This window comes from Oncorhynchus mykiss, chromosome 1, assembly GCF_057628025.1.
Source record: "Oncorhynchus mykiss isolate SJ-2025 chromosome 1, ASM5762802v1, whole genome shotgun sequence".
Classification (NCBI taxonomy): Eukaryota; Metazoa; Chordata; class Actinopteri; order Salmoniformes; family Salmonidae; genus Oncorhynchus; species Oncorhynchus mykiss.
Genome location: NC_143022.1, coordinates 49,905,373 through 49,932,850, shown reverse-complemented (window position 1 = coordinate 49,932,850; position 27,478 = coordinate 49,905,373). Strand labels below are relative to the sequence as shown.

Sequence of the window (27,478 nt, the reverse complement as noted above, 5' to 3'; positions counted from 1 at the left end):
ATAAGTAGTGAGCAATATTCTAATGTAAACGGTTGCAATCAATAACAGCTGTAATAGCTCTATTTGTCCCACTTAACCTGTCAAGAAAATGTCAGATGTGATATAGATGATAACGTTCTTGAAAGCCTTAACTTCATGTTTAGCTACTTGTCTGTGGAGAGATCCTAATAAATGGTCATAAACTCTTTGTTATGTCCGAGTGGGATTATTTTACATGACAGTGATCAACTTCTGCCAACTGATTGAGTTAAACTTCTCTAGTCAATAAAATCTAATCTCCGAAGTGATGAGATGACAATCACTTATAACTCAAAGTACATGTTGAAATGTCAGACCCATTTTGAAATTGATTGGTGTTAAATTAAATAAATTCCAGGTTTATGAAGGCTATAGGACTATTTCTAATTTGTAAGGCGTTGTTCACCTGAATAGTTAATGAACGGGAAGCCGTTATGTCACCGCGCGATGCCGCTGCATATTCATACAAGCCATTAGTCTTTTCAATTTGGTTTAAATAGAACTTTACAGACATCTTTTGTGCTTGATGTCCATTCAGATGCAGTGATATGCAAAAGCAAAGCCTAACTTCTACAGTGAAAGTCACCTTATAACTCCCTCTCTCTGCCGCAAGGCCTGATGGCCAGATTTAGTTAAATAACACAATGTTAATCAACGGTGAGGAATTTGAAGAAAAAAACCTTGTAAGGAAAACTTGGACATCTTGGCGAGACAATAAGAGATGAGCTTTTGACAGCTCTACCTTTCAGTGGAATAAGGGGACAGAAACAGAAACCTTGCTTTTTTGAAAAGCAGTGAAGCCAGAGGAATCTGCCAGTCATAACTGAAGGAGGGAAAATATGGGGGAAAATACAATTAAAATTATAGAATACTTCAGGCACCCAGTCTTCAAAATAAATGTGTTGTCCCCATAGGTTTAAATGTATCTAGAGGCAGATTTCATGGGTAAATTCGATTTTGGGATGTGTTGACCACCAAGGAATTTACCTAAGTATTGAGTTGTCTTTGCAAAGAAAACTCAAAAAAAGGGAAAGTACCTAGGCCTACATTACATCCTTTTAAAAAAGCGGAATGAATCAAGACATTGTTGTCTGATGTTTCTAATATTAATTAATGCACTGGCTCATAAGTAAGTAGGCTGTAGAAATACATAACTGCCTGGACTGCCTCTTTAAGGTAGCTAAGGTGGGAAAGAAACAGTTTTTTAATGTTTACACGCCTCACTGTTCTGCAACCGTTTTGCCCCTGAGTCTGTTTCTAAGGCCCTGCAGGCCTGGGACTGGGATGTTTATGTGCCATCAGGCCCCTTCATATCTAATGACGGTAGGCAGGTGAGTCATAGGATGTAGCAGGGAGCACCTGGCGCGCTCTCTGTCAGCCCTTACCTGTGAAGGAGGCAGGCCAGACAGATATGTATTTCAGCCTGGTAATGAGTCAGCCATGAATCAAAGGATTTGGTGGACAGTAGTTGTCATGTTCATAGAGCTTCAAAGGAGTAGGAAAATTCCAAACCTCTAAGGTAGTTGGTTGACTGACTCAGGTCACCCAAGTTTTTGTTCATGAGAACACTGAAAAAGTGCCAGTTAATGATATTGTATGGAAACAGTGGGCTAGAGGTTTTCTAATTTACAATAAGATAAAACGAAAACATGCATAATTGTCATTTTAAGATGAATGAGTAAACCAATAGCCTTATTCGCGTAAACTGTTTCATCCAAATGATTGCACACACTCACCGATTTGTGACATTGCACCAACAGATACACACTTCCACAGATAGGTAGCCTATAAACACTCACAATCCATCTCTTTCTTCCCCCCTGTCTGTTTTGGTACAATAGCTTGGTTACCAATAGCAGTGCTGGCCAGCATTGAGGACTTCAAGTCATGCTGAATACTAGAAACAGACTACAATATCAAACACTTAACAATGAACCCAATAACTAAGAGCCTATTTTTAATCCACTTCCTAAGGACTTTTCCAGTGATTTAATTGAATGCAAGAACTGCATTTTGTCAAAAACAATTCAATAAAACTGTGAAGTTTGTTGAATTTCACCTTTAGTTTATGTGTACTTTTTCAAGTATACGACAATTTGTTGTATTCAAGTATTCAGACCCCTTCACTTTTCCACATTTTCTTATGTTACAGCCTTATTCTAAAATGGATTCAATTCTTGTTTTTTCCCCTCATCAAGCTATTTTCAGCTCTCTCCAGAGATGTTCGATTGGGTTCAAGTCGAAGCCACTCCTGTGTTGTCTTGGCTGTGTGCTTAGGGTCGTTGTCCTGTTGGAAGGGGAACCTTCGACCCAGTCTGAAGTCTTGACCGCTCTGGAGTAGGTTTTCATCAACAATCTCTCTGTACTTTGCTGACTAGTCTCCCAGTCCCTGCCGCTGAAAAACATATATTTAATGCATTTTAGAATAAGGCTGTAACGTGACAAAATGTAGAAAAAGTCAAGGAGTCTGAATATTTTTCCAATGCACTGTATAAGTGCTGTTATTGTGTTGTGAAAATGTGCAGGAGCAACAACGGCTCAGCCGTGAAGTGGTTGGCCACACAAGCTCACAGAATGGGAATGCCATGTTCTGAAGCGCGTAGCTCGTGCAAATCCTTTGTCCTCGGTTGCAACACTCCCTACCGAGTTCTTAACTGCCTCTGGAAGCAACATCAGCACAATAACTGTTTGTGAGGGTCTTCATGAAATGGGTTTCCATGGCTGAACAGTCGCACACAAGCCTAAGATCACCATGCGCAGTGCCAAGCGTCGGCTGGAGTGGTGTAAAGCTCACCACCATTGGACTCTGGAGCAGTGGAAGAAGCGTGTTGTCTGGAGTAAAGAATCTGGGTTTGGCGGATGCCAGGAGAACACTACCTGCTCGAATACATAGTGACAACTGTAAAGCATGGGGGAGGAGGAATAATGATCTAGGCCTCTTACTTCCAATGAAGGGAAGTCTTAACGCTACAGCATACAACGACATTCAACATTTTGTGGCAACAGTTTGGGGAAGGCCCTTTCCTGTTTCCGCATGACAATGCCCCTGTGCATAAAGCGAGGTCCATACAGAAATGGCTAGTTGATGGCTAGTTGATGGCTAGTTGGCTAGTTGATCATTGTGGAAGAACTTGACTGGCCTGCACGGAGCCCTGACCTCAACCCCATCAAGCACCTTTGGGATGAATTGGAATGCTGACTGCGAGTCAGGCCTAATCACCCAACATCAGTGCCTGACCTCACTAATGCTCTTGTGGCTGAATGGAAGAAAGTCCCCGCAGCAATGTTCCAACATGTAGTGGAAAGCCTTCCCAGAAGAGTGGAGGCTGTTGTAGCAGCAAAGGGGGGACCAACTCCATATAAATGACATGAATTTGGAATGAGATGTTCAATGAGCAGGTGTCAACATATTTTTGGTCATGTAGTGTTATCTTATTTCAACATGGAGTTATAAGCCATTTAACACACTGCTCACTTGTGATAATCAGCCCTATCACAGTATGGGGTTGGTTGTCACGGTGTTGTTTTTCAGCAACAATTAAACCAATTTACAACGTTTTTTGAAAAAGTAAAGCCTTTATTTGGAAAAAAAAAAGGTAAAGCCTTATTTATTGAATAGTATTTATATTTAACATAATACAAATGAAGTAAAAATATAAATAAATTCAACATAGTTGAATATGTGATTTGACATTGTAGTTCGTACTCCACTTAAATCGTCATATCAATGCTTAATAAACAAAAAGTAACCATCTGATACTTGGATGAAAATGTAATATTTTAATAAAGTGAAAAAAGTAAAGCTGTAAACGTTTGTGTTAACTCCATTTTTTTGTTGAAAAGGAATGCTTGTTCAAACAGGAACAGGTGTGTGTATGTGTGCGTGTGTGTGTGTGCGTGCGTGCGTGCGTGCGTGCGTGAATGTTGCTGACTTTCAGTCACAGTTTTGACAAGCAGATCTGGACCAGACCAAATCTGAACCAATCATAGACATCTAAGTTTGGACAGCACAGAAGTAGAGCACAGTATTTACCGTAGAGTATATTCAGTAGAGTACAGTAGGGTAAAGGAAAGTACAGTTCAGTACTACTGTACTCTACTGAATTAAACTCAACTATACTGTACTTTTCTTTGCTCTACTGTGCTATACCGAATTCAACTATACTGTACAGTACTCTAACACACTGTAAAAAAACATATTTTTTAATAAATACAAATAAATTCCTCTCACCTCAATGTTTTGTCATCCTGAAACGAATTGACCACATGAATGCCATCTCCTATAGAGGACACACATTTTTATCTTGAAATTATTACACCGTGACAACCAAACCAGTGAGACAACCAACCCCGGTCTCCCCTACTGTGTGTGTGGTCAAGTGCAGACTGCTCCTTGAAAGAGAAACTGGTGGTGGTGCACGCTCAGTCAGCTGGCAGTTAGCCTACAACTACAGAGTTCATAGGACACAAACTGGGTGGGTGGATTCAGCTTCCGTAACTGAAGACACATTTTTTTTAGTTTTCTCTTCTGTCTGAATTGATGTTTGCGCCTTGGACATCATGTCGCGCAGGAAGCAAGCTAAGCCTCAACATGTACAGTCGGATCATAATTCGTCTTTATTGGAAACCACCGGTAAGTTTGGGACAAGACTGTAGGTTTAATTGTTATTACTGTGCAATTGAAAATGAAATGTATGTAATTTAATAGTTGAGTGCAATTCTGTACTGAGTTCGGGGCAATGTTAGCCTTGACATTAGAAGTTGAAATTGTAATTGTTTCATTGAGTGATGACTCACAATAGAGCCTTCACATGCAACTTTTCTTTCCTGAGTTTTACCATGCTAAATATGATTGTTAGTCCAATTGTCTGTATGTTTCCTTGTTGTAGGTCTATTTATTAATGTAGACCTAATGATGCCCAAATAAAGTTTGAATAATGATCACGATTCAGTTTTCATGTCGGACATTGTGTTTATGCCCCTTTGAATTGAACAGAAATAATGTATTCTGAAAGTTAGAGTTAGAGTTAATAGGTGTTACTGATTGGACTATCCTGAGTAAATACATCAAAATCAAATGACATTTTCAATATTTTATATAGGCAATAAATGATTTGGCTACATTAAATTATATTGAATTTATTAACTGAATTTCAAATTGATGAAAAAGGTGGGCAATTAGGCTACATGACCAACATTATTATTCATTTTATCACTGTCCTTGTGATACTCTTAACTTAAATAATATTTATAGAGGAAAACGTGCCATTAGTGGCAGAGGTTTACCATAGAGTGGGGAGGGATCTGAACAAAATATCAGAGCTACTCCTCCATCCCCTTAGACAGGCAGTGTCTCTTGTGTCTCAGTGTCTCTTACACCTTTGTGAGTGTAATCTCTCCTAAGCTTGTAGATTTGGAAAAGCCTTGAGCTCTGAGACTAAAGGGTTCCCTTACATTATTTTATTACTGTTGATCGTAGGCAATTGCTGTATAACATACAGTTTAATAAGTGATTACCCAATGTCACTACAAGGGGTACAAGTGCATACAATAGCTGCTTTTCTCTTCCTTTCTTTTTCGCTATGGGTCAGTCAATGAGGTGGTGCTCGACAGAATATAGTAAATAAAGTCATAGAGTAGAGTGGGGTAAATGAAGCCATTTTTTTTACATTCAGCATCACTCAGTCAAGGGAAATATAATATTCTTTCTAACAAAGTTATTTACATATACAGTATTTCAGGATGTTGTGTATTCATGTAAACATTGTAAACATAGCTTGTCCAAAAATAGTGGTCTCTTGGCACGGGAAAGGGGTGAGTTGAGCCGCAGGACAGGGTAAGTTAAGCCGCCTACAAATATCTGTACTGAATGAAATGTTACCACTACCTTTTTAAAACCATGTATATCTTTACTTCGCAAACACTATTCAACACAATCACAATTGCTTTTTTTGTCCTTTAATAATTTGAATAATCTTTTCACACAAGCGTAACACCTAACAAACACTTTATACTTCTTTTTTTTTGTTACACTTTTAACATAGACCAGGCCTTGTTGTTACCTCATATCCCAGCGATAATGCCTTGCATTACACCTGGGAAGAAAACACTTATATTTGATGAACTTGCCATTGGCTCAACCATTGGCTCAACTTACCCCATGGCCATTGGCTCAACTTACCCCATGGCCATTGGCTCAACTTACCCCATGGCCATTGGCTCAACTTACCCCATGGCCATTGGCTCAACTTACCCCATGGCCATTGGCTCAACTTACCCCATGGCCATTGGCTCAACTTACCCCATGGCCATTGGCTCAACTTACCCCATGGCCATTGGCTCAACTTACCCCATGGTCATTGGCTCAACTTACCCCATGGTCATTGGCTCAACTTACCCCATGGTCATTGGCTCAACTTACCCCATGGCATTGACTCAACTTACCCCATGGCATTGGCTCAACTTACCCCATGGCATTGGCTCAACTTACCCCATGGCATTGACTCAACTTACCCCATGGCATTGGCTCAACTTACCCCATGGCATTGGCTCAACTTACCCCATGGCATTGGCTCAACTTACCCCATGGCCATTGGCTCAACTTACCCCATGGCATTGGCTCAACTTACCCCATGGCCATTGGCTCAACTTACCCCATGGCCATTGGCTCAACTTATCCCATGGCCATTGGCTCAACTTACCTCAAAAGGCAAACATTTTGACTACATTAGCCCACACAGCTACAAGGATGCACTTTCACGCTAAGTTTAGGACCTCATATTGAAGATTATAGAAAACAATCTTAAAATACATGTATCTACTTCGGGTTTAGATACAAGCATCATGAAACCTCTAACACAATAAATTAATTTGACTTGGTGAAAATCCATTTTTTGGACTTAACTTGCTTGTCACTTTTTCCATGTGGTTTAGTCCTTCACGGACTCCATGAAATTATCATCTCTTCCTAAGTACTTGGTCAAATGATTAATTTGGTGTATGGTTTCCTAGAAACAAGGGTGGCTCAACTTACCCCTTTGGCTCAACCTACTCCACTCTCCCCTAATATAAATTCTATATATAGTCATAGCTGCGGGATGTACGGGGTGCTGAGGATTCTGCAGCACCCCTAAAAAATCCCGATAAAAAATTTAAAAAAATTCAGCATCTCTGCTTTGGCAAAAAAAGGTGGTTGTAATATTAAGAACAGTATCTGGCAGGATTCAATAGTTGGAATTGTAAGAATTGTTTCCCTGTCCTTTCATTGTGATTGTCATTCTAATGGAATCCAGAAAGAACAAAACTCTCAAAAGATGCAAAGTTATGGGCAAAGACACAAAACATCCACATCAAATTAAATATTTTTCTTGATCAAATAACATGGAAAACAACCTATTTTTCTGCAGTATTAATTCACTATCCTTACAAACCACTTAATGCAAATGTACAGTACCAGTCAAGTGTTTTTCTTAATTTTTATCTTTACAAAAAATATTTTCGATTTTAGATTCTTCAAAGTAGCCACCCTTTGCCTTGATGACAGCTTTGCACACTCTTGGCATTATCTCAAGCAGCTTCACCTGTAATGCTTTTCAAACAGTCTTCAAGGAGTTCCCACATATGCTGAGCACTTGTTGGCTGCTTTTCCTTCACTCTGCGGTCCAACTAATCCCAAACCATCTCAATTGGGTTGAGGATGGGTAATTGTGGAGGCCAGGTCATCTGATGCAGCACTCCATCACTCTCATGCTTGGTTAAAAAGCCCTTACACAGCCTGGAGGTGTGTTGGGTCATTGTTCTGTTGAAAAACAAATGATAGTCCCACTAAGCGCAAACCAGACGGGTTGGAGTGTCACTGCAGAATGCTGTGGTAGCCATGCTCGTTAAGTGTGCCTTAAATTCTAACTAAATCCCATACAGTCACCAGCAAAGCACTCCCACACCATAACACCTCCTCCTCCATGCTTTACGGTGGGAAATACACACGAGGAGATAATCCGTTCAAACCCACACAGCGTATCCCAAAGACACGGTGGTTGGAACCAAAAATCTCCAATTTCACTACATGTGGAGATCATCCGTTCACCTACTCTACTTGGCCCAAGCAAGTCTCTTCTTCTTATTGGTGTCCTTTAGTAGTGATTTCTTTGCAGCAAGTTGACCATGAAGGCCTGGTTCACACAGTCTCCTCTGAACAGTTGATGTTGAGATGTGTCTGTTACTTGAACTCTGTGAAGTCTGTTAACTGCAATCTGAGGTGCAGTTAACTCAAATTAACTTATCCTCTGCAGCAGAGGTAATGCTGGGTCTTTCTTTCCTGTGGCGGATGACATGAGAGACAGGTTCATCATAGCGGGTTTTACAAATGCACTTGAAGAAACTTTCAAAATTCTTGAAGTTTTCCGGATTGGTCATGTCTTAAAACTGTCATTTCTCTTTGCTTATTTGAGCTGTTCTTACCATAATATGGACTTGGTCTTTTACCAAATTGGGCTATCTTCTGTATACCACCCCTACATTGTCACAACACATTAAGAAGGAAAGAAATTCCGCAAATTCACTTTAACAAGGCACACCAGTTCATTTAAATGCATTCCAGGTGAGACAATGCCAAGAGTGTACAAATATGTCATCAAGGCAAATGGTGGCTACTTTGAAGATTCTCAAATATAAATATTTTTTGATTTGTTTAACTCTTTTTTTGGTTACTACACGATTCCATGGGTTATTTCATAGTTTTGGTGTCTTCACTAATATTCCATAATTTAGAAAATAGTAAAAAATTAGAAAAACTCTTGAATGAAAAGGTGTGTCCAAACTTTTGACTGGTACTGTACATTACTGTATTCTACATAGGCTGGTCATCTACGCTTGTACCTGTAAACTTTCCATCACCATGAAGAAAAACAATGCACAATACAGTACTTTAGCACAATGAGACATCAAGCGGTTTGTGATGATGTGATGATGAGGCTCAGTTGGTATAGCATGGCACTTGCAATTCTAAATTCTAGAGTTGTGGGTTAATTTCCAACGGGGGACCAGCACGAAAATGTATGCACTCACTACTGTAAGTTGCAATGGATAAAGAATGAAAAGACCATTTCAGTTTTCACATAGAAAGAAGTTGCATTTGCAAAGTATTTCAAGAAACTGAAAAACATATATGAAGCAAGTATTTTTCTATTCCACAAGTATTATCAGATTAACTTTTTTGTACACTCAATTTGTAGACTCAATTTACAAATGCTGGTAAACACTGAAATCCATTAAATGTTTTTTTTTCTTCACAAAAGTAGTACACTGGGCCTTTACTAGTCCTGTATTAGCGGACCGATATAGACATCTTCAGCGTGGGGGGACATACCCCCCACCCCCCTCCCCCTGGCATTTCTTTTTTTGCAGCATCCCTCCCCCCAAATACTTCCCACCGCTATGTATAACCCTTGTTTCCTTCTTGTCTATTTCAGGGGGCACACACCAGGGTATAGGGACTCCCCCCACCTTGGACTATTGTGCTCATGTCTGCAGTAGATGCTGTGCTGAGTTTGTTGAACTATCAGATCTGGAACGACATGTCAGGAATTGCTTTTCCAATCAGTTAGTCCTGATTGTCAATGACAATGAAGACCTAGTGTCATCTGCTGAAATGTTCCCTCTAGCCTCGTCGCCCAGTACACCAGGCGAAACAGTCAACAACTCTGAAATGGAAGAGTGCAGTGATCTGTTGGAGGAGAAACCAGAGGGGAATGAAGACTCTATGGATGTTTCCAGAAGTAAGAGAAGCAATGGCCGGCTAGATAGCACCAGTAGCAGCCGGAGCAGCAGTACTGACAGCCTGACTGATATTGTCTCATGTTTCTCAGTTCTCCCAATTTCACTACCTCAACCTGGCAACAAACTGTCGGAACAGCAGGGGACATTATCATGGTTCAACAGCAACGTCATCATTGAAAACCTAGAGAGCACTAAAGTGGCAGTGGCCCAGTTTTGCCAGCAGAGCCGATCGGACACCGGCTACAGTGGCAGCAGTAAGATGGCCGTCTCATCTCTGATGGAGAAACTCCTGGCTCTGCAGCTGCAACAGATCCACCAGTTGCAGCTGATGGATCAGATTTGTCACCAGGTCTTACTGTTTGCCTCCCAGAGGTCAGAGGAATCAGAGTCTCCAACACAGACACCCATCAGCTGCCCTCAGGGTAGTCTAGCATCAACGCAGGCCAGCCAGCTGACAACCCTCAGTTCTCATCTATCCCAGCAGCTAGCTGCAGCCACTGGGTTAGCCCACAGTCTCGCCACTCAGTCTGCCAGCATCAGTCACTTTAAACGATTAACAGCAACAGTACAGTTACCACAGAGCCCCCTTGGTAGCAGCATTGTGCACTCTAGCACCGAACCCTTACAAAGCATGGGTAAACTCATAGCTTCAGCAGTTAGCAAGCCCCACTCTAGAAAGAAGTACACTCATGCTAAAGGTCTGTACCCTCAACTAAATGTTTCAGCCCATACCAAAATGAACTCACCAGCACTTGGCACAGGTATCTTGCTAAACCCATCGAATAAACCATGTCTAACTCAGCCACCATCCAGCAATCAAACACTCTCGAGTGCTGGACCAAGCATTGGTGCAATTGTGGAGGATCTGAATTCTTTGACGGCATTAGCCCAACAAAGGAAAGACAAACCAACCAATGTGACTTCTTTAGAACGCAAAATGTCTTCTGAACGGGCTTACTTTAAACACAAATGCAGGTTTTGCGCTAAGGTATTTGGGAGTGACAGTGCCATGCAGATCCATTTGCGATCCCACACTGGGGAGAGGCCATACAAGTGCAACATCTGCGGGAATCGTTTCTCCACCCGTGGGAACTTGAAGGTACACTTCCAGCGGCACAAAGAGAGGTACCCTCACATCCAGATGAACCCTTACCCTGTTCCAGAACACCTAGACAATATCCCAACCAGCACAGGAATCCCTTATGGTATGTCTATGCCACCACAAAAACCAGTTACATGCTGGCTGGAGAGTAAATCATCTCTAGCCACCTTGACTACTTCTGTTGGCCGGTTGCTCCCAACTGTATCACCCAACTTACCTTTTCTTATCAAGAAAGAGGAGCAGCCTGTCTCAATAACCACGCTTTCCAGTCCAGGCGTATGTGAATCATCTAGTGTGGTAAAGTCTACCAAGTGTGTTGACCTTGTAGAGCCTGGAAAAGTCCCCACCGTCCCCACCTTGAATCTAAAAAGAGAAGAGGTTAAACCCCCTTTGACCTTTGTCTCAAAGATGAGTTCGAGAAAAGAAGGATCAGCTGACTATATATCCGCTAACATCACTTCCATTAGCACAAATCCCATCAAGTTGGAGCAGTTCAAGATCAAACATCTCTTCGGAGGAGGAGTCCATGATCCCCTGCAGACATCAGAGACCTCAAAACTCCAGCAGCTAGTGGAGAACATTGACAAGAAGATTACGGACCTCAACGAGTGCATCATTTGCCACCGCATACTTAGTTGCCAGAGCGCCCTCAGGATGCACTACCGCACCCACACAGGAGAGCGGCCCTTCAGATGTAAAGTGTGCGGACGGGCGTTCTCTACCAAAGGGAATCTGAAGACACACCATGCAGTTCATCGTGCCACGCCGCCAGTGAGGGTCCAGCACTCCTGTCCCATATGCCAGAGGAAGTTCACCAACGCTGTTGTCCTACAGCAGCATATTCATATGCACATGGGTGGCCAGATTCCCAACACCCCTCTCTCTGAACAGAGCTACCCAAAGTCAATGGAGTCTGGCAGAGGTTCAGTGGATGAAAGGAAATTAGAAGAGTTAGAGAACCTTTCTGATGATGATATGGACTTCAATGACTGTGGGATTGCAGGTATGTCCAGGTTTATTAACTCCTTATCTGGCAGCTTGTCTCCTTCTGATAGTACAGGAGCAGGCTCCTTTGATGCCCAGAAGAAACTCAACTATCTTAGGCCAGTGGATGAGATGCAGGTCAGCTGGTTTAAGACAAAGGGACTGGCTAAAGAGGATCAATATGCCTGTGACTCATCATCTCTTTGCGGTGACCGAAGTGATGGGAGACTTGCTGTTTCTGAGAATACAGCTGCAAAGCACTTTTTTTCCCCAAGCGAGAGTGTTCCAGTATGTTCTAGCCCCACAAGCTGTGAGGAAAGGTACCAGAATGGTTTATCCCAGGCACATATCAATCCAAGCCCTCTGCAATTCACTGACACTGGCATGGCATCTCTTCACCACCTAAAATCTTTAAACCCACTAACGAATCCCACTAATATGGTCCACACATTCTGTGAACAACGAGGCATTTTTAAGAACACTGCATGCAATATTTGCAGCAAGACATTTGCCTGCCAAAGTGCCTTGGATATCCATTATCGAAGCCATACCAAGGAGAGACCCTTCATTTGCACAGGGTGCAACAGAGGGTTCTCCACTAAGGGGAACCTCAAGCAGCACATGCTAACCCATCAGATGAGGGACCTGCCATCCCAGTTGTTTGAGCCCTCCATTCCCAGCCTTGCTTCCAGCCCCAATTCCTCTGCAAATCCTCTGGCCTCCCAAATGATTAAGCCAGAAGTTAACCGTTTCCTGGGTAGCGTCCCCTATGGGGAAACAAGGGATCTTCAAGGCATTTTGAGTTTGAGGATGTCCTCAGCCTCCTCTTCCCCAGCGCTCGCTGCCCTGCCACCTCAACGAACTCCCAAGCAGCATTACTGCCACACTTGTGGGAAAACCTTCTCTTCCTCCAGCGCCTTGCAAATCCACGAGAGGACTCACACTGGGGAGAAGCCGTTCGCTTGCACTGTCTGTGGTCGGGCATTCACCACCAAAGGAAATCTGAAGGTACGTTCCACTTTTGCATTTACAAGATAGGGTTTAGACTGATTGACTGATTGACTAGCAAAAAAATGTCAAAACTGTGTTTTTTGGGCATTGTTTCATTCATTAGTGCTGCAGAATTAACCAAAATGTAGCTTACTTTTCAGTTTTTAAACAGCTAATTGACCGACATCGGTTCAATTATTTGAATGCCATTTTCAATTCATATTTGCTCTGTGAGCTCCTAGTGCAGTTTCTGTAGAGATAAATCAGATCAAGCCTGAACTGTGCGATGTAGTGGGGAGTTGTAGTTTCCAACAGGCCAATATTCCACTTAGTTTAGCTCAGAAAACGTGGTAATTAACTACAATGACCATATTCCATAGTCTATGCAGAGCAAGACATTGAGACTGAGAGAAGAGAAAATGAGCGATTGAGAGGGATAGAAAGCAGTTAATTCACAAGACTAAAAATACATGATCTAATGGCTTGTTCACACTTCAGGCCTTCATGCTCAAGTCAGTTGTGTTATCAAATCCATTTTGGAATACTGTCTGTCCAAACAGTAAGACACAAGTAACCCCATCAGATTTGTGTGTTCAGACAGCAGTCATTTGCTGACATGACTATGCTAGTTGTCATAGTAATGGCAGGTGTGTGCACAGAGGTGTAGGCTGATTGGTGGTGGTGCTCAGGCTTCCTATCACTAGGAAGTTATGTAGCAAGCTAAGGTGACAACAATGCCTGCCATGGACGTTTCCCAGTTGCTTTGGATGTTCAAAATCATAGTGTAGGAACACTTTTAAAGCCTCGAAGGATAAGATGATACAACTTTTCAAAAGTCCTTTTTGGCTAGCCAGGGCAGTCAACTGAGTCAGATACCTAGGTAGCTGTTTAACTTTCTATCACATTCACTCATTTGTTTGTAAATCCTGAACAAGCTAAATAGGTACCACATGTTCTTGTCAAACTGTCAACAGAGTAGTTAGCAAGCAATGAGATATGCCAAATAACAGTCTAAAAAAAACACTTGAGGGCAAACAAATTAGATTTGACTGTTACAGACACATGTCACATGGGCAGGAATCAGATTTGTATCTGACTTCAAACCACCTACGAAGGTCTCAACATCCCAGAATAAAAATCTCGCGCCAGCTCCTCAATTCAGTTTTTGGGGAGATGTATGAGAAAATATACTAAAACGGGGAGCGGAAGCAGGGCGGTTGCTCCACCCCCCTCGCTCTGCAAGTTTTGGTCAATGCTATGGGCCAAATGTCCCCCCCCCTTTCCAATTTCAAAAGGTGCTCACACCTGCTAAATCGTGGGAGATTAACTACATCGAATCATTACACTGTGATATTTGTCTTCAGAAAAGGAGTGTAACTCACCATTTCTCTCTTCCTCATGTAGGTCCATATGGGAACTCATATGTGGAGTAGTGCCCCCACCAGGCGAGGACGCAGACTGTCTGTGGACGGACCATTGATGTTTATGGGAACCCATCCTGTGAAGCTATCAGAGCCAATTCAGAGGCCAGACATTAGGTCCGGTAGTGGAGACTCCTTTAGTCTCTGGAACCACTGTACAGACTCCTTCTCTAAGAATTTGGCCTTGAGGACCAATGATATCTCAGTCATCCAGAACGGAGGCGGGCCTTATCTCTCTGGACCAATGGGGCATGGGGCCAGCTCACCCAAAGGGAGTGTAAATGTTGGTCTAGACAAATTTCCCAATACAGAACACAATGCTTCTTTGACGCTGCCTGGGGAAAATGATACAGAAAGAGCGACTTACTTCCGTTTCACTCATTTGATGGAGGAGAGGAAGGAAATGATTGCCAATTAAAGAGACTGTGTATTATTTTAGGGAGAGGGAAGGCTGCTGTTGTTGATGGACTAGAGCTTTCTTTTTTTGAAGGAAATTAACTGTGATGTTGGAATAGACTGAGTTTCTTTGAGTTTGTGTATAAATGATAATAACCTTATTTGGAGTCAAGTGTCTAGTAAAGTCTCCCTGCTTTTCAGTGTGCTTATTAGAGTTTGACTGTTTTTTATGACCTATTTACATGGGTAAAATAGCCTATTGGTTGTGTAATTATGCTTAATGTTACAGTTTTATAATTCTAATAGAATTTTGAGGTGTTGATTATGTTATTGAAGAGGAATTCACTTGTAACATACTTTGTCATATCTTTGTGAAACACATGGATATATAATTGATGTGTCAATATCAATGTACTAATATACTTTATACATTGGGTGGGTCTAATCCTGAATGCTGATTGGTTAAAACCGTATTCCAGACGGTGTCTATTCCACAAGTTACCACTGGCTAAATCTATGATGTTAAAATGCCTATTTACTCTCTTCCATCTGTCTACACAATCCACTGTCTCATCAGCCCAGCCAGGCAATTTATAAACTCGATCTCCACTATAAAAAGTATCTAGACATTATCTCACATTTCTTTTAGACTAACATTTAGTTTTCAACAGCGGAGATTTGTGTCAGTATAAACTCTCTCGACGTTTACAACATTGTTTCAATATTCAAATTCGATCTCCAGCTGTCCCATAGTAATGAATGTTTTGGGACGTAACAAATAGGCAGCAGCATTTCTCATCCAGTCGAAATCATAATTTTTATGGATATATAAAAATAATTGTCAATTGACAAAAGGTCAAACGAAACAAAGTGCAGCTAGTTTGCAGTATTTCCAGCTTCAGTTTGAAGTGATTGTGTTAGCTGTGTTGTTGGCTAGCTCCTCAGAACAACAGTGTCCTGACGTGAGAGCACATTTTCTAAGGCAGGTGAAATAGTGCATCATTAGCTCATTGTTATGGATGTATCCAAATAAATGTCACTAGAAAACAGCTTAAACAAATGCAAATGTGGCTACTGTTGTTATTCTAGCTGCACTGTTTGACATGACTGTAAGTTAGCAGTATGGCAATGGAACATTACAAAAAATTAATGACTGGGACACGTCCATAGATGTAGAACAAAAAGACTGAACGACTGGGTCGCATCTCTGGCAACCGAACCGATAGGACGGATGACCAACCGGCTTCGGTAGCAACCCTAGATTTGTGTCGGGACTATATCTTGTGGTAGGATGAAATAGTATTAATAAATTAATCAAAATTAAGTTCATGAAAATATGTGAACCATTATTTGAATATGTTGGTAACCCGTTGTATAAAAGTGATATAAAATACTTATTTTCCACCATAATTTGCAAATAAATTCATTAAAAATCCTACAATGTGATTTTCTGGATTTTTTTTCTCTCATTTTGTCTGTCATAGTTGAAGTGTATCTATGATGAAAATTACAGGCCTCTCTCATCTTTTTAAGTGGGAGAACTTGCACAATTTTTTAATTTTTTTTTTTATTTCACCTTTATTTAACCAGGTTGGCTAGTTGAGAACAAGTTCTCATTTGCAACTGCGACCTGGCCAAGATAAAGCATAGCAGTGTGAACAGAAAACACAGAGTTACACATGGAGTAAACAATTAACAAGTCAATAACACAGTAGAAAAAAAGAGAGTCTATATACATTGTGTGCAAAAGGCATGAGGAGGTAGGCGAATAGTTACAATTTTGCAGATTAACACTGGAGTGATAAATGATCAGATGGTCATGTACAGGTAGAGATATTGGTGTGCAAAAGAGCAGAAAAGTAAATAAATAAAAACAGTATGGGGATGAGGTAGGTAAAATTGGGTGGGCTATTTACCGATAGACTATGTACAGCTGGTGCGATCGGTTAGCTGCTCAGATAGCAGATGTTTGAAGTTGGTGAAGGAGATAAAAGTCTCCAACTTCAGCAGCGATTTTTGCAATTCGTTCCAGTCACAGGCAGCAGAGAACTGGAATGAAAGGCGGCCAAATGAGGTGTTGGCTTTAGGGATGATCAGTGAGATACACCTGCTGGAGCGCGTGCTACGGGTGGCTGACTAAATACTTTTTTGCCCCACTGTATGTACTCTATGTATGAACCAATAAAGTAATTTGTTTCTGTTCTGAGGTGTTTAGTCACCTTATTCAGCATTCAAGTGTGTATGCTCTCTGCCGATGATACAATTTGTTGATTTGATATGACATATCAATTTCCAGCTAACAGCTAATGGAGATATGCTACTCTGTTGTGTACTACACCTTGTCACATTTAAATGGAGACGGTACAAAGTGTCAGTCACCTAGGGATATCATGTGTGTTTATCTTGAAAGCTGGACTCAACAATGTCAAGCTATTGCTGTTACACTATCATGTTGTCAATTTTGTCAGTGTTTTAACAAAGACCAATAAGCACATTTTGGCTTTTCAAACAAGTTTAATTTCACATGAAAAGTTTTTCATTTTGTGTATTTATTTTCATGTTGCATCACTAATTCACAAAATTAACATTTGAGTCAGGAGTCAGTACTTTTGTCTCCTGTTTTACTCTAGGGAGTAAATCTGATTCCTGCTGGTTGTGAAACACTACCCCTATCTAGCCTGTATGGCTGTAGCAGTATCCCGGCTTAACAAATGCACAACACCTCTGACTCATAATGGCCACTAATATGTCCATTGACGGTAACCACATTCATCCCACATATCAAATCCCCTGTGAAAGAGACATGGTCCCTGTGCTGTCACAACCTATTATACATATCTGACCAGCTGACAGGGCCGAAACCTTAAACCAGCTCTTCGCCATTAGCATTAGAACATGAGTAATCAACTGGAATGAACCATTACAGAGCCCAAAACAAAGGCCAGTTGGTCCGAAGCTTTTCAAAGATACATATCTGATAGAGACAGATGAATGTCACGCACACGCACGCGCACATGCGCACGCACACAGTCTTGTACAGCCAACCTTGTGGGGACACACAATTCCGTCCCCTTCAAAATCCTATTTTCCCTAACCCCTAACCCTAAACCTAACCCATACTCTTACCCTTACATTAACCCTAACCTTAACCCTAACCCTAACCTTAACCCAAAAACCTAACCTTAACCCAAACCCTAAACATAACCCTAGCTCCTAACTGTTATGTATGGTACGAAGTGCTGTTCGTCGTACTGTACGTTGTTATGGTTTACGACAGTGTACTGCTTTACGGGTGAATGGGTTGTCAGAATGAGTGGCAAATGTCATTAAACCACAGAGTGATGTACAATGTGAAACTGTGCAGATGTGCATTGTTTGACCGATAAGCTAGAGATAACACAAACCCTAAACCTAAAACTAACCCTAGCTCCTAACCCTAACCCTTAACCTAATTCTAACCCAAACACTAATTCTAACCTTGACCCTAAACCCCCTAGAAATAGCATAATGTGCCCAGTTGGTCAAAACAAATGTTGTTTACTATTCTTGTGGACACACACACACTATAAACTTTGTTTACGTGTGTTATCACTTGAGAGGTAACGTGTGCAGTGGTGGAAAAAGTACCCAATTGTCAATCTTGAGTAAAAGTAAAGATACCTTAATAGACAATTACTCAAGTAAAAGTGAAAGTCACTCAGTAAAATGCTACTTGAGTAAAAGTCTAAAAGTATTTGGTTGTAAATATATCAAAAGTAAATGGAAGTGCTAAAATATACTTAAGTATCAAAAGTAAAAGTATAAATAATTTCACATTCCTTACATTAAGCAAACCAGACGACACAATTTGTCTTGTTTACGGATAGCCAGGGGCACACACCAAAACTCAGACATAATGTACAAATGAAGCATTTGTGTTTAGTGAGTTCGCAAGATCAGATGCAGTAGAGATGGGTATGGATGTTCTCTTTATAAGTGAGTGAATTTGACAATTTTCCTGACCTGCTAATCATTCGAAATGTAACAAGTACTTTTGGGTGTCAGGGAAAATGTATGGAGTAAAAAGTACATTATTTTCTTTAGGAATGTAATTAGGTAAAACTTGTCAAAAATATAAATAGTAAAGTACCCTAGTAAAGTCTAACAAAATAACTACTTAAGTAGTACTTTAAAGTATTTTTACGTAAGTACTTTACACTACTGATTATGTGTTGAATCATTTGAATCACATGGGAATGGTATTTTCTAGTTCTGAGAAAATAGATACTGGCAAGTTGAATATGTATTGTCAGACTGAGTTTGCCCTTGATGGACATGTTGACTTGGCTGACAAATAACAGACAAAAGTTATTTGTTGGTTAAAATGTTGAATGTACATGACAACACACATAAAATCTCTGGTGATATCAGTCTAACACATTAGTGGTTTGTATGGGTGTGAGTGAGTGCATTAGCTTTTACAGTGAATAGTATCCTTGGTGTTGACTTGTTCCACAATAGAAACATAGAATTCTCTGGAGAGTCACCAAATGCATTCCAAAATGATTAGACCTCTGTCCAGGGTTATTATTATTGAAATATGTACAGTGTTTTTCAGAATACACTGTAGAGAATCAGACAGAGGAGCAAGTGAGGTGGGAGTGAGAGGCTGTACACAATGAATTCAACAGCTTACTTTTTAAACTCATCACAGGCAAACAAACGTGCTTTTCTAATCATTGCATATTTCACTTCAAAACTGCCGAGGTCAGCATGCTGTTTGCAAGATGGCATTTCCTTTGTACGCATTTGAACAGTGATCCTCACACTTTTGTTACAGTGACAATGGAAATATTCAATAATAGAAGACCTGCCAAATCTCCGGCGGGGCGAAAATCTATCCCCCCCTCCACCGAACCAGAGCGTTGATAACATTGTGATTATGCCTTTGTGTCTATCTGACGTGCCTATTGCACAGATCATTTCTGATCATAAACGTGCATGGGTCAACTGTTTCACGGTGACCCACCGGCCGGCCGACTCCATTTGTGCCTGTGTTTCTAGAGACAGGTTGGGAGCAGGCAGCTTTAGCCTGAATCCATCTGTCTACATCAACCCTCTGATAGCTCACAGCCCATAGCTGGCTTAGTGCTGTAGCCTAGTACTGTATCAATGTCACTTTGACAAGAATTGCCGTGTTATCTGAATAGAGTTATTGGTCCCACTTCAAATAAACTTCAACTCGTAAAGGCCATGTAGGCATTAGTGGTCTGTGAAGGTTTGTGAAGGCTTGAAAGTCGTTATTTGTTGAAAGTGTGATCATAAGGGTTGTTCCATACTAATAATAATCAGTTATTTACAATTTGCATTTGTCCACAGATCACCTCGCGTATGAAATATTTTATGAATAAAGCAGTTGGGATATACTAAGCTAAAATATGGAATTATTTTAAGGTGGTCATAGGTGGCCATGGCTCGTTTAGCTATTTGATTTGGAATTTTATGACCTCTGTAGGTATATATAAAAAAAATATAAAACAATTATTGATATTGTATTTGGCCTTTACTGCTATAGCCCACAGAAACGCATTGAATAACAGATTAATAAATGCCAAAATATACAATCAAAAATAATTCTTAAGGATTAAGGTTTAGATGTGTCTGTCCTAAATCTAGGAAAGAAAGCTCACGAATGATAAAAAACAAACATTTATGACACATATTTGACCCCTTTTTTGGGGGCACAAAAGAAAACTGCTTCCATTCTTCCATTCATTTTTTAAAACCGGTACTCGGTTAACTTCAGATGAGTTCCGTGACACTTGTGGGGTCGTACAACAAAATGGAGAATACCATCGTGTTCGTGAGAGTCTCATCTTTCCATTGAGCGGTATATCGTCTGTAGGCCAAACCGTCCGAATGCTACACATGTTTTTTTGTGGGAAGACTGATCTTTGGGATGTTTCCTGGTCTCACAAACAGTGCTGTAGCTCTGCCACTTTCAACCGCAGATGCGGAAGACCGACATAGCCGGATGAGGTGGATTGAAACAGCAGATAAACGTTAACATAATCTTTCAAGTCTGCTTGATTCACAGGTATGTATATATCATTCCCTCCCTGAATCAATACAACCACATTGTAGATTTGCTTAGTTAACACTAACAGTGATAAACAGTATTGTGTCGATAAATCTCTCTCTGTCATCACTCATTCTGTAAAATCATTCATATTCTGACAATCTCTGAAACAGACTTAGATATACCTTTGATGATACAGTGGTAGCAATACATGGTTAGAAGATCTAAAGAAAATACAGAAATACCAAAGGTGGAGGTATGGCTGTTTATATTCAGAACCACATTCCTGTAAAGCTTAGAGAGGATCTCATGTTAAATACTGTTGAAGTAATATGGCTACAGGTTCATCTGCCTCACCTAAAGCCCATTCTGATAGGAAGCTGCTATAGACCACCAAGTGCTAACAGTCAGTATCTGGATAACGTGTGAAATGCTTGATAATGTATGTGATATCAATAGAGAGGAATATTTTCTGGGTGATTTAAATATTGAATGGCTTTCATCAGGCTGCCCACTCAAGAGAAAGCTTCAAACTGTAACTAGTGCCTGCAATCTGGTTCAGGTTATCAATCAACCTAGGGTAGTTACAAACAGCACAGGAATTAAATCATCAACATGTACTGATCATCACAAACGCTGCATAAATGTGTTTGAAAGCAGTATCCAAATCCTTCGGATGTAGTGATCACAATATAGTAGCCATATCTTTTAAAACCAAAGTTCCAAATACTGGGCCTAATATAGTGTTTAAAAGGTCACACAATACGTTTTATAGTGATTCCTATGATGTTGATGTAAAGATTATGTGTTGGTCCGTGGTGTGTAATGACGAGCAACCAAACGCTGCACTTGACACATTTATGAAATTGCTTATCCCAGTTACTAATAAGCATGCACCCATTAAGAAAATGACTGTAAAAACTGTTAAATTCCTGTGGATTGATAAGGAATTGAAAAATGGTATGGTTGAGAGGGATGAGCCAAAATAAATGGTAAATAGGTCTGGCTGTACAACCAATTGGCAAACGTACTGCAAATTGAGAAATCATGCTAGTCGCACTGAATAAAAAGAAGAAAAACTACACTATGAAACAAAGTTAAATGACACAAAGAATGGTAGTAAAAAGCTTTGGAGCACCTTAAATTATATTTTTGGCAAAAAGGCAAACTCGGGTCCATCATTAATTGAATCAGATTGCTCATTCGTCACAAAACCCACTGATATTGCCAACTAATTTAATTATTATTTAATTGGCAAGATTAGGAAACTTAGGCATGACATGCCAGCAACAAACGCTGACAGGACACATCCAAGTATGTCTGACCAAATTCTGAAAGACAAGCATTTTGATTTTGAATTATGCAAAATAAGTGTGGAAGAGGTGACAAAAAGAATTGCTGTCTATCAACAATGACAAGCCACCGAGGTCTGACAACTTGGATGGAAAATTACTGAGGATAATAGCTGACAGCATTGCCACTCTCTTTGACATATCTTCAACTTAAGCCTACTCTAAAGTGTGTGCCCTCAGGCCTGGAGGGAAGCCAAATGTATCCCCCTACCTAAGAATAGTAAAGCCTCCTTTACTGGCTCAAATAGCCGACCAATGAGTTACCAACCCTTAATAAACTTTTGGAAAAAATTGTGTTTAACTAGATACAATACTATTTTACAGTAAACAAATTGACAACATATTTTCAGCACAAGTTGATTAAAAAAAAGATTGTGGGGGCTGTTTTGTTAGACTTCAGTGCGGCTTTTCAGTGCGGAAAAACATATACTGTATGTTATGGCTTTACATCCTCTGCTATATTGTGGATAAAGAGTTACCTGTCTAACAGAACAGAGGGTGTTCTTTAATGGACAACACAATTCAGAATTCCCCAGGGGAGCAGTCTAGGCCCCTTACTTTTTTCAATCTTTACTAATGTCATGCCACTGGCTTTGAATAAAGCTACATGGAACTCTATTCCACATCAAGTAACTCATGCAAGCAGTAAAATTAGATTTGAAAACCAGATAAAAATACACCTTATGGAACAGTGGGGACTGTGAAGCAACACAAACGTAGGCATGGACACATGCACACAAACACACGATAATATACGCACTATACACACACATGTACACATGGATTTTGTGTGTAGATATGTGGTGGTAGAGTAGGGGCCTGAGGGCCTACACTTACTATGTTGTGAAATCTGTTGCAAATGTATTGTAATGTTTTTTTTTAAAAGTACCTTATTTGCAGGACCCCAGGCTTACATAATAAATACAAATACCTCTGCTTTCATTATTCAAACCATTGCCCTCATCAACTCAGCACCTGTGATATTAGTTGACATGGATATAGTGGTGTCAGTAATACTATAGCTTGTTTCCTCACACCTCTGACTGCTGTAACTGCTCTCCTCTCACTGTTTATCACACCTGTATTATATAAATCTATCTGTCTCGTCTCTCAATGCATATTCCAAAAACAGAGAGCCAACATCCTGATCTACTTTTCTTATATGTCCTATACAGTGGGGTAAGTTTACTTCTGAGTGACATTGTATCAGGTGTAGAGCGTGTAGGTTATCCTTCCCTCAGGGTTGGCTAGTTCTCTGTCCATCCTAATATCACTCAGCACCTGTCATCTCAACCTCATATCCCCACTAAACACCTGATCTCCTCTCTGTCACACACAGCGGCGCCGTGCATATATGTTTTAATAAATGATTATGGTAGCCTGTGGCTAGGAGATAGACTCTGCACCTGGAGAGCATTCCTCTATGGTTACTAGGCTGTGTTTGTTGTTTAGTGAACGTGTATGTTTTCATCCCATTTGATGTACAAAAGACATGACAGTATTACATTCTGATGAGCAGGCCTCTGACCTATAATATGTATGTCCCAAATTGCACCCTATTTCCTTCATAGTGTACTAAATTTGAAAAATATAGTGCATTATAAAGGAAATAGTGTGCCCTTTGGCCATTTGGGTCATAACTGGGTCCTGTGTTTAAGGAGTCACACAGGGAGGGAGAAAAAATTCCTTTGGAGTTTTTGAAAAATGTGTCAAGTTCATTTTTCAACTTGGCATGTACATATAGGCCTTGAAAAATCCAGGTGAGTGCACTACTTTTGACCATAGTCCTATGAGCCCAGGTAAAAAGAAGTAGGCCTACGCTATGGAATAGAGTGCCATTTGGGATACACACATAGTATGTTTTTTCATTCAGTGAGAGAGCAGTCAGCTCTCTGAATAGTAAAAGCTTGGTACTGCTGGGATATCTGTGTCACAGATGAGGGTGGACATGGTAGATGGTGAGAAAGGTGAAACTGCCATTCACAAGGCTCTGATCCCCCGAGAGAGAGAGAGAGAGAGAGAGAGAGAGAGAGAGAGAGAGAGAGCGAGAGAGAGAGAATTTACCCACATTCACTCCCTATTCTGCTCTTGAACTTGATATACGGTAGAGGAAATTGTCTGCAATTGTAAATTATTTACAACTTTACCCATGCATTGTAAATAATGCCTATATTCTTAAACCTGATAGGGTATAGCCTACAGCACCCCTTTTAAAATCTTAGAACGAATTCTGTGTTATCTAAGCAAGTGGTTAACACCAGTTCAGTTGAGGTTAATAATCAGGGGCGCAACTTTCACTTGGGACGGGGGGGAACATGACCACCCAACATTCTGAAATTGCATTTTTGTCCCCCCCCCAATTTTATAATTGCACTGTGATTCATAACACCACACCGGTGTGCTTTAAGACCATGCGGATGCGGTTGGTTAGGCTGTTTTCCGGTTTCAGCCAGCTGGATTTAGGACCGCACAAACACCACAGAGCAGAACAAGTGGACAGGCTGTGTGAAGGCAAAGCTTTTGAGAAGCTGCCATATAGGACCAGCACGGGAGAGATTAATAGAGGCGGATGCTGTCTGTGTTGCACTTTTTCTTAAAGTTTTAAAAGCAAGCAGAGCAGAAACTTGCTACTCTTTAGTTGACTGATCTAGCAGCTGAAGTCAATTCTGTTTGACAGAGCTAGTAATGCAACTGATATGTTACGTTAGCTAATGTTTCATCCCCTCTAAACTGAATTGAACGAACTACTAGCAGCTAGTTAGCTAGCTAGTACAGTATATTCGGAAAGTATTCAGACCTCTTGACATTTTCAACATTGTGTTATGTTACAGCCTTATTCTAAAATGTATTAAATAGTTTTTTTTCCCATCATCAATCTACACATAATACCCCATAATGACAAAGCAAACTGTTTTTAGAATTTATTTGCAAATGTATTAAAAATAAAAAACTGAAATATAACATTTACATAAGTATTCAGACCCTTTAATCAGTACTTTGTTGAAGCACCTTTGGCAGCAACTACAGCTTCGAGTCTTCTTGGGTATGACACTACAAGCTTGGCACACCAGCATTTGGGAAGTTCCTTCCATTATTCTCTGCAGATCCTCTCAAACTCTGTCAGGTTGGATGGGGAGCGTTGCTGCACAGCTCTTTTCAAGTTTCTCCAGAGATGTTCCATCGGGTTCGAGTTTGGGCTCTGGCTGGACCTCTCAAGGACATTCAGAGACTTGTCCCGAAGCCACTCCTGCATTGTCTTGGCTGTGTGCTTAGGGTCGTTGTCCTGTTGGAAGGTGAACATTCACCCTAGTCTGAGATCCATGAGCACTCTGGAGCTGGTTTTTATCAAGGATCTTTCTGTACTTTGCTCCATTCATCTTTCCCTCGATCCTAACTAGTCTCCCAGTCCCTACAACTGAAAAACATCCCCACAGCATAATGCTGCCACTACCATGCTTCACTGTAGGCATGATGCCAGGTTTCCTCTAGACGTGACGCTTGGCATTCAGGCCAAAGAGTTCAATCTTGGTTTCATCAGACCAGAGAATATTGTTTCTCATGGTCTGAGAGTCTTTAGGTGCCTTTTAGCAAACTCCAAGCAGGCTGTCATGTGCCTTTTACAGATGTGCTTCCGTCTGGCCACTCTACCATAAAGGCCTGATTGGTGGAATGCTGTATAGATGTTTGCTCTTCTGGAAAGTTCTCCCATCTCCGCAGAGGAACTCTGAAGCTCTATCAGAGTGACAATTGGGTTGTTACTCATCACCTGCACCAAGGCCCTTCTCCCCCGATTGCAAAGTTTGGCCTTGGTGGTTCCAACATTTTTTCATTTAGGGAGGATGGAGGCCACTGTGTTCTTGGGGACCTTCAATGCTGCAGACATTTTTTTAGTACCCTTTGCCAGATCTGTGCCTCGTCACAATCCTGTCTCTGAGCTCAACGGACAATTCCTTCGACCTCATGGCTTGGTTTTTGCTCTGACATCCACTGTCAACTGTGGGACCTTATATAGACAGGTGTGTGCCTTTCCAAATCATTTCCAATCAATTGCATTTACCACAGGGAGACTGCAATCATGTTGTAGAAACATCTCAAGGATGATTCATGGGAACAGGATGCACCTGAGCTCAATTTCAAGTCTCATAGCAAAGGGTCTGAATACTTATGTGAATAAGGTATTTCACTTTTTAATTGTAAAAAAAAAAAAAAAATGTACAACAATTTCTTAAAACCTTTTTTCACTTTGTCATTATGGGGTATTGTGTGCATATCAATAAGGGGGGGAAAATGATTTTATATATTTTAGAATATTGCTGTAATGTAACAACATGTGGAAAAAGTCAAGGGGTCTGAATACTTTCCGAATGCACTGTAGCTACCACAGCCAGTTCAGCTCTAGCTAGCCTCTAGCTATCTGTCAGCTATCTCACGAACTTTAGCTATTATTTTTGCCTCAATCACACTAGACCTGAATCAAACAATGAAACCAGCAGCCAAACAATTGAACACCGATATTCTGATGTTTTTTTCAGTACACTGTGAGTTTTATTAGTCAGTATAGCAACGTAGCGTTATTGATCTGTCAGTTTCCCTAGCTAATTCCTTACTTTTCAGACTGAGTGGTGTGTGTTGGGTTCGGGCGCTGCAGGTTTGGAAAACCTGGCCGTGGACCCCTAGGAGCAGGACGGGGTGACCCAGCTATATTGTGTGCAAGTAAAAAGAGCTCTACAGTACTATTAGGCATGAGATATGAATTACATGGAGGGTGTACTGTTTCTGGGTGTTAATGTGTGGGTGAATGTGTGTTTTTATAAAACTTTTGTTTTCCAAACCTTTCCCTTGAGACATTAAAAAAATAATATGGGAAGGAAGTTGGGGAGAGAGTTATTGACTATACTGGTGGGGTTCAGGCGTGCTGGCGGCTTGGGATGGCTGAAATTGAATGCAGAGGATGTCTAAATCAAGACAATCAAAAATATTTGTACTTTATTTGTAAGAGTTGTTCATTTGTTAGGCTATTGGTTAAAGATATTTGATTATTGAATTATTGATTATTGAATTATCATTGATTTAGTTCAGTCTTATCAATCACTTAAACATATTTAATAAGGATCTCTTCCCTAGCTTGATGACTGTGGGAATTTTTGCTTGCTTTTTGTTCTAAATCGAGACAGCTAGAAGGGCCATAGGTCATATTAGATTGTGTAGAAAGTCAGGAAATTAGCTTTAGAGGTCCCCAAAGATGAAAGGACCCCAAGACCCCCCCGCCAAGTTGACCCCCCCGCCAAGTTGTCCCCCCCACTTCTAAAACCAAAGTTGCGCCCCTGTTAATAATACAGTCCGCAGTGCAGGATGATGATATTTAAGATGACAAACACAT

At 40.7% G+C, this 27,478-nt stretch overlaps 1 protein-coding gene across 1 annotated transcript; it reads left to right on the top strand.

Moving 5' to 3' along the window:
• The first annotated feature begins 4,560 nt into the window (after window positions 1-4,560).
• On the top strand, window positions 4,561-15,748 carry LOC110524205 (sal-like protein 1). Its single transcript, XM_021603649.3, has 3 exons — window positions 4,561-4,651; window positions 9,489-12,889; window positions 14,276-15,748. Exons 1-3 carry the CDS (start codon window positions 4,579-4,581, stop codon window positions 14,708-14,710), a joined length of 3,909 nt encoding a protein of 1,302 aa, XP_021459324.3. The 5' UTR covers window positions 4,561-4,578; the 3' UTR covers window positions 14,711-15,748.
• The last annotated feature ends 11,730 nt before the right edge of the window (window positions 15,749-27,478 follow it).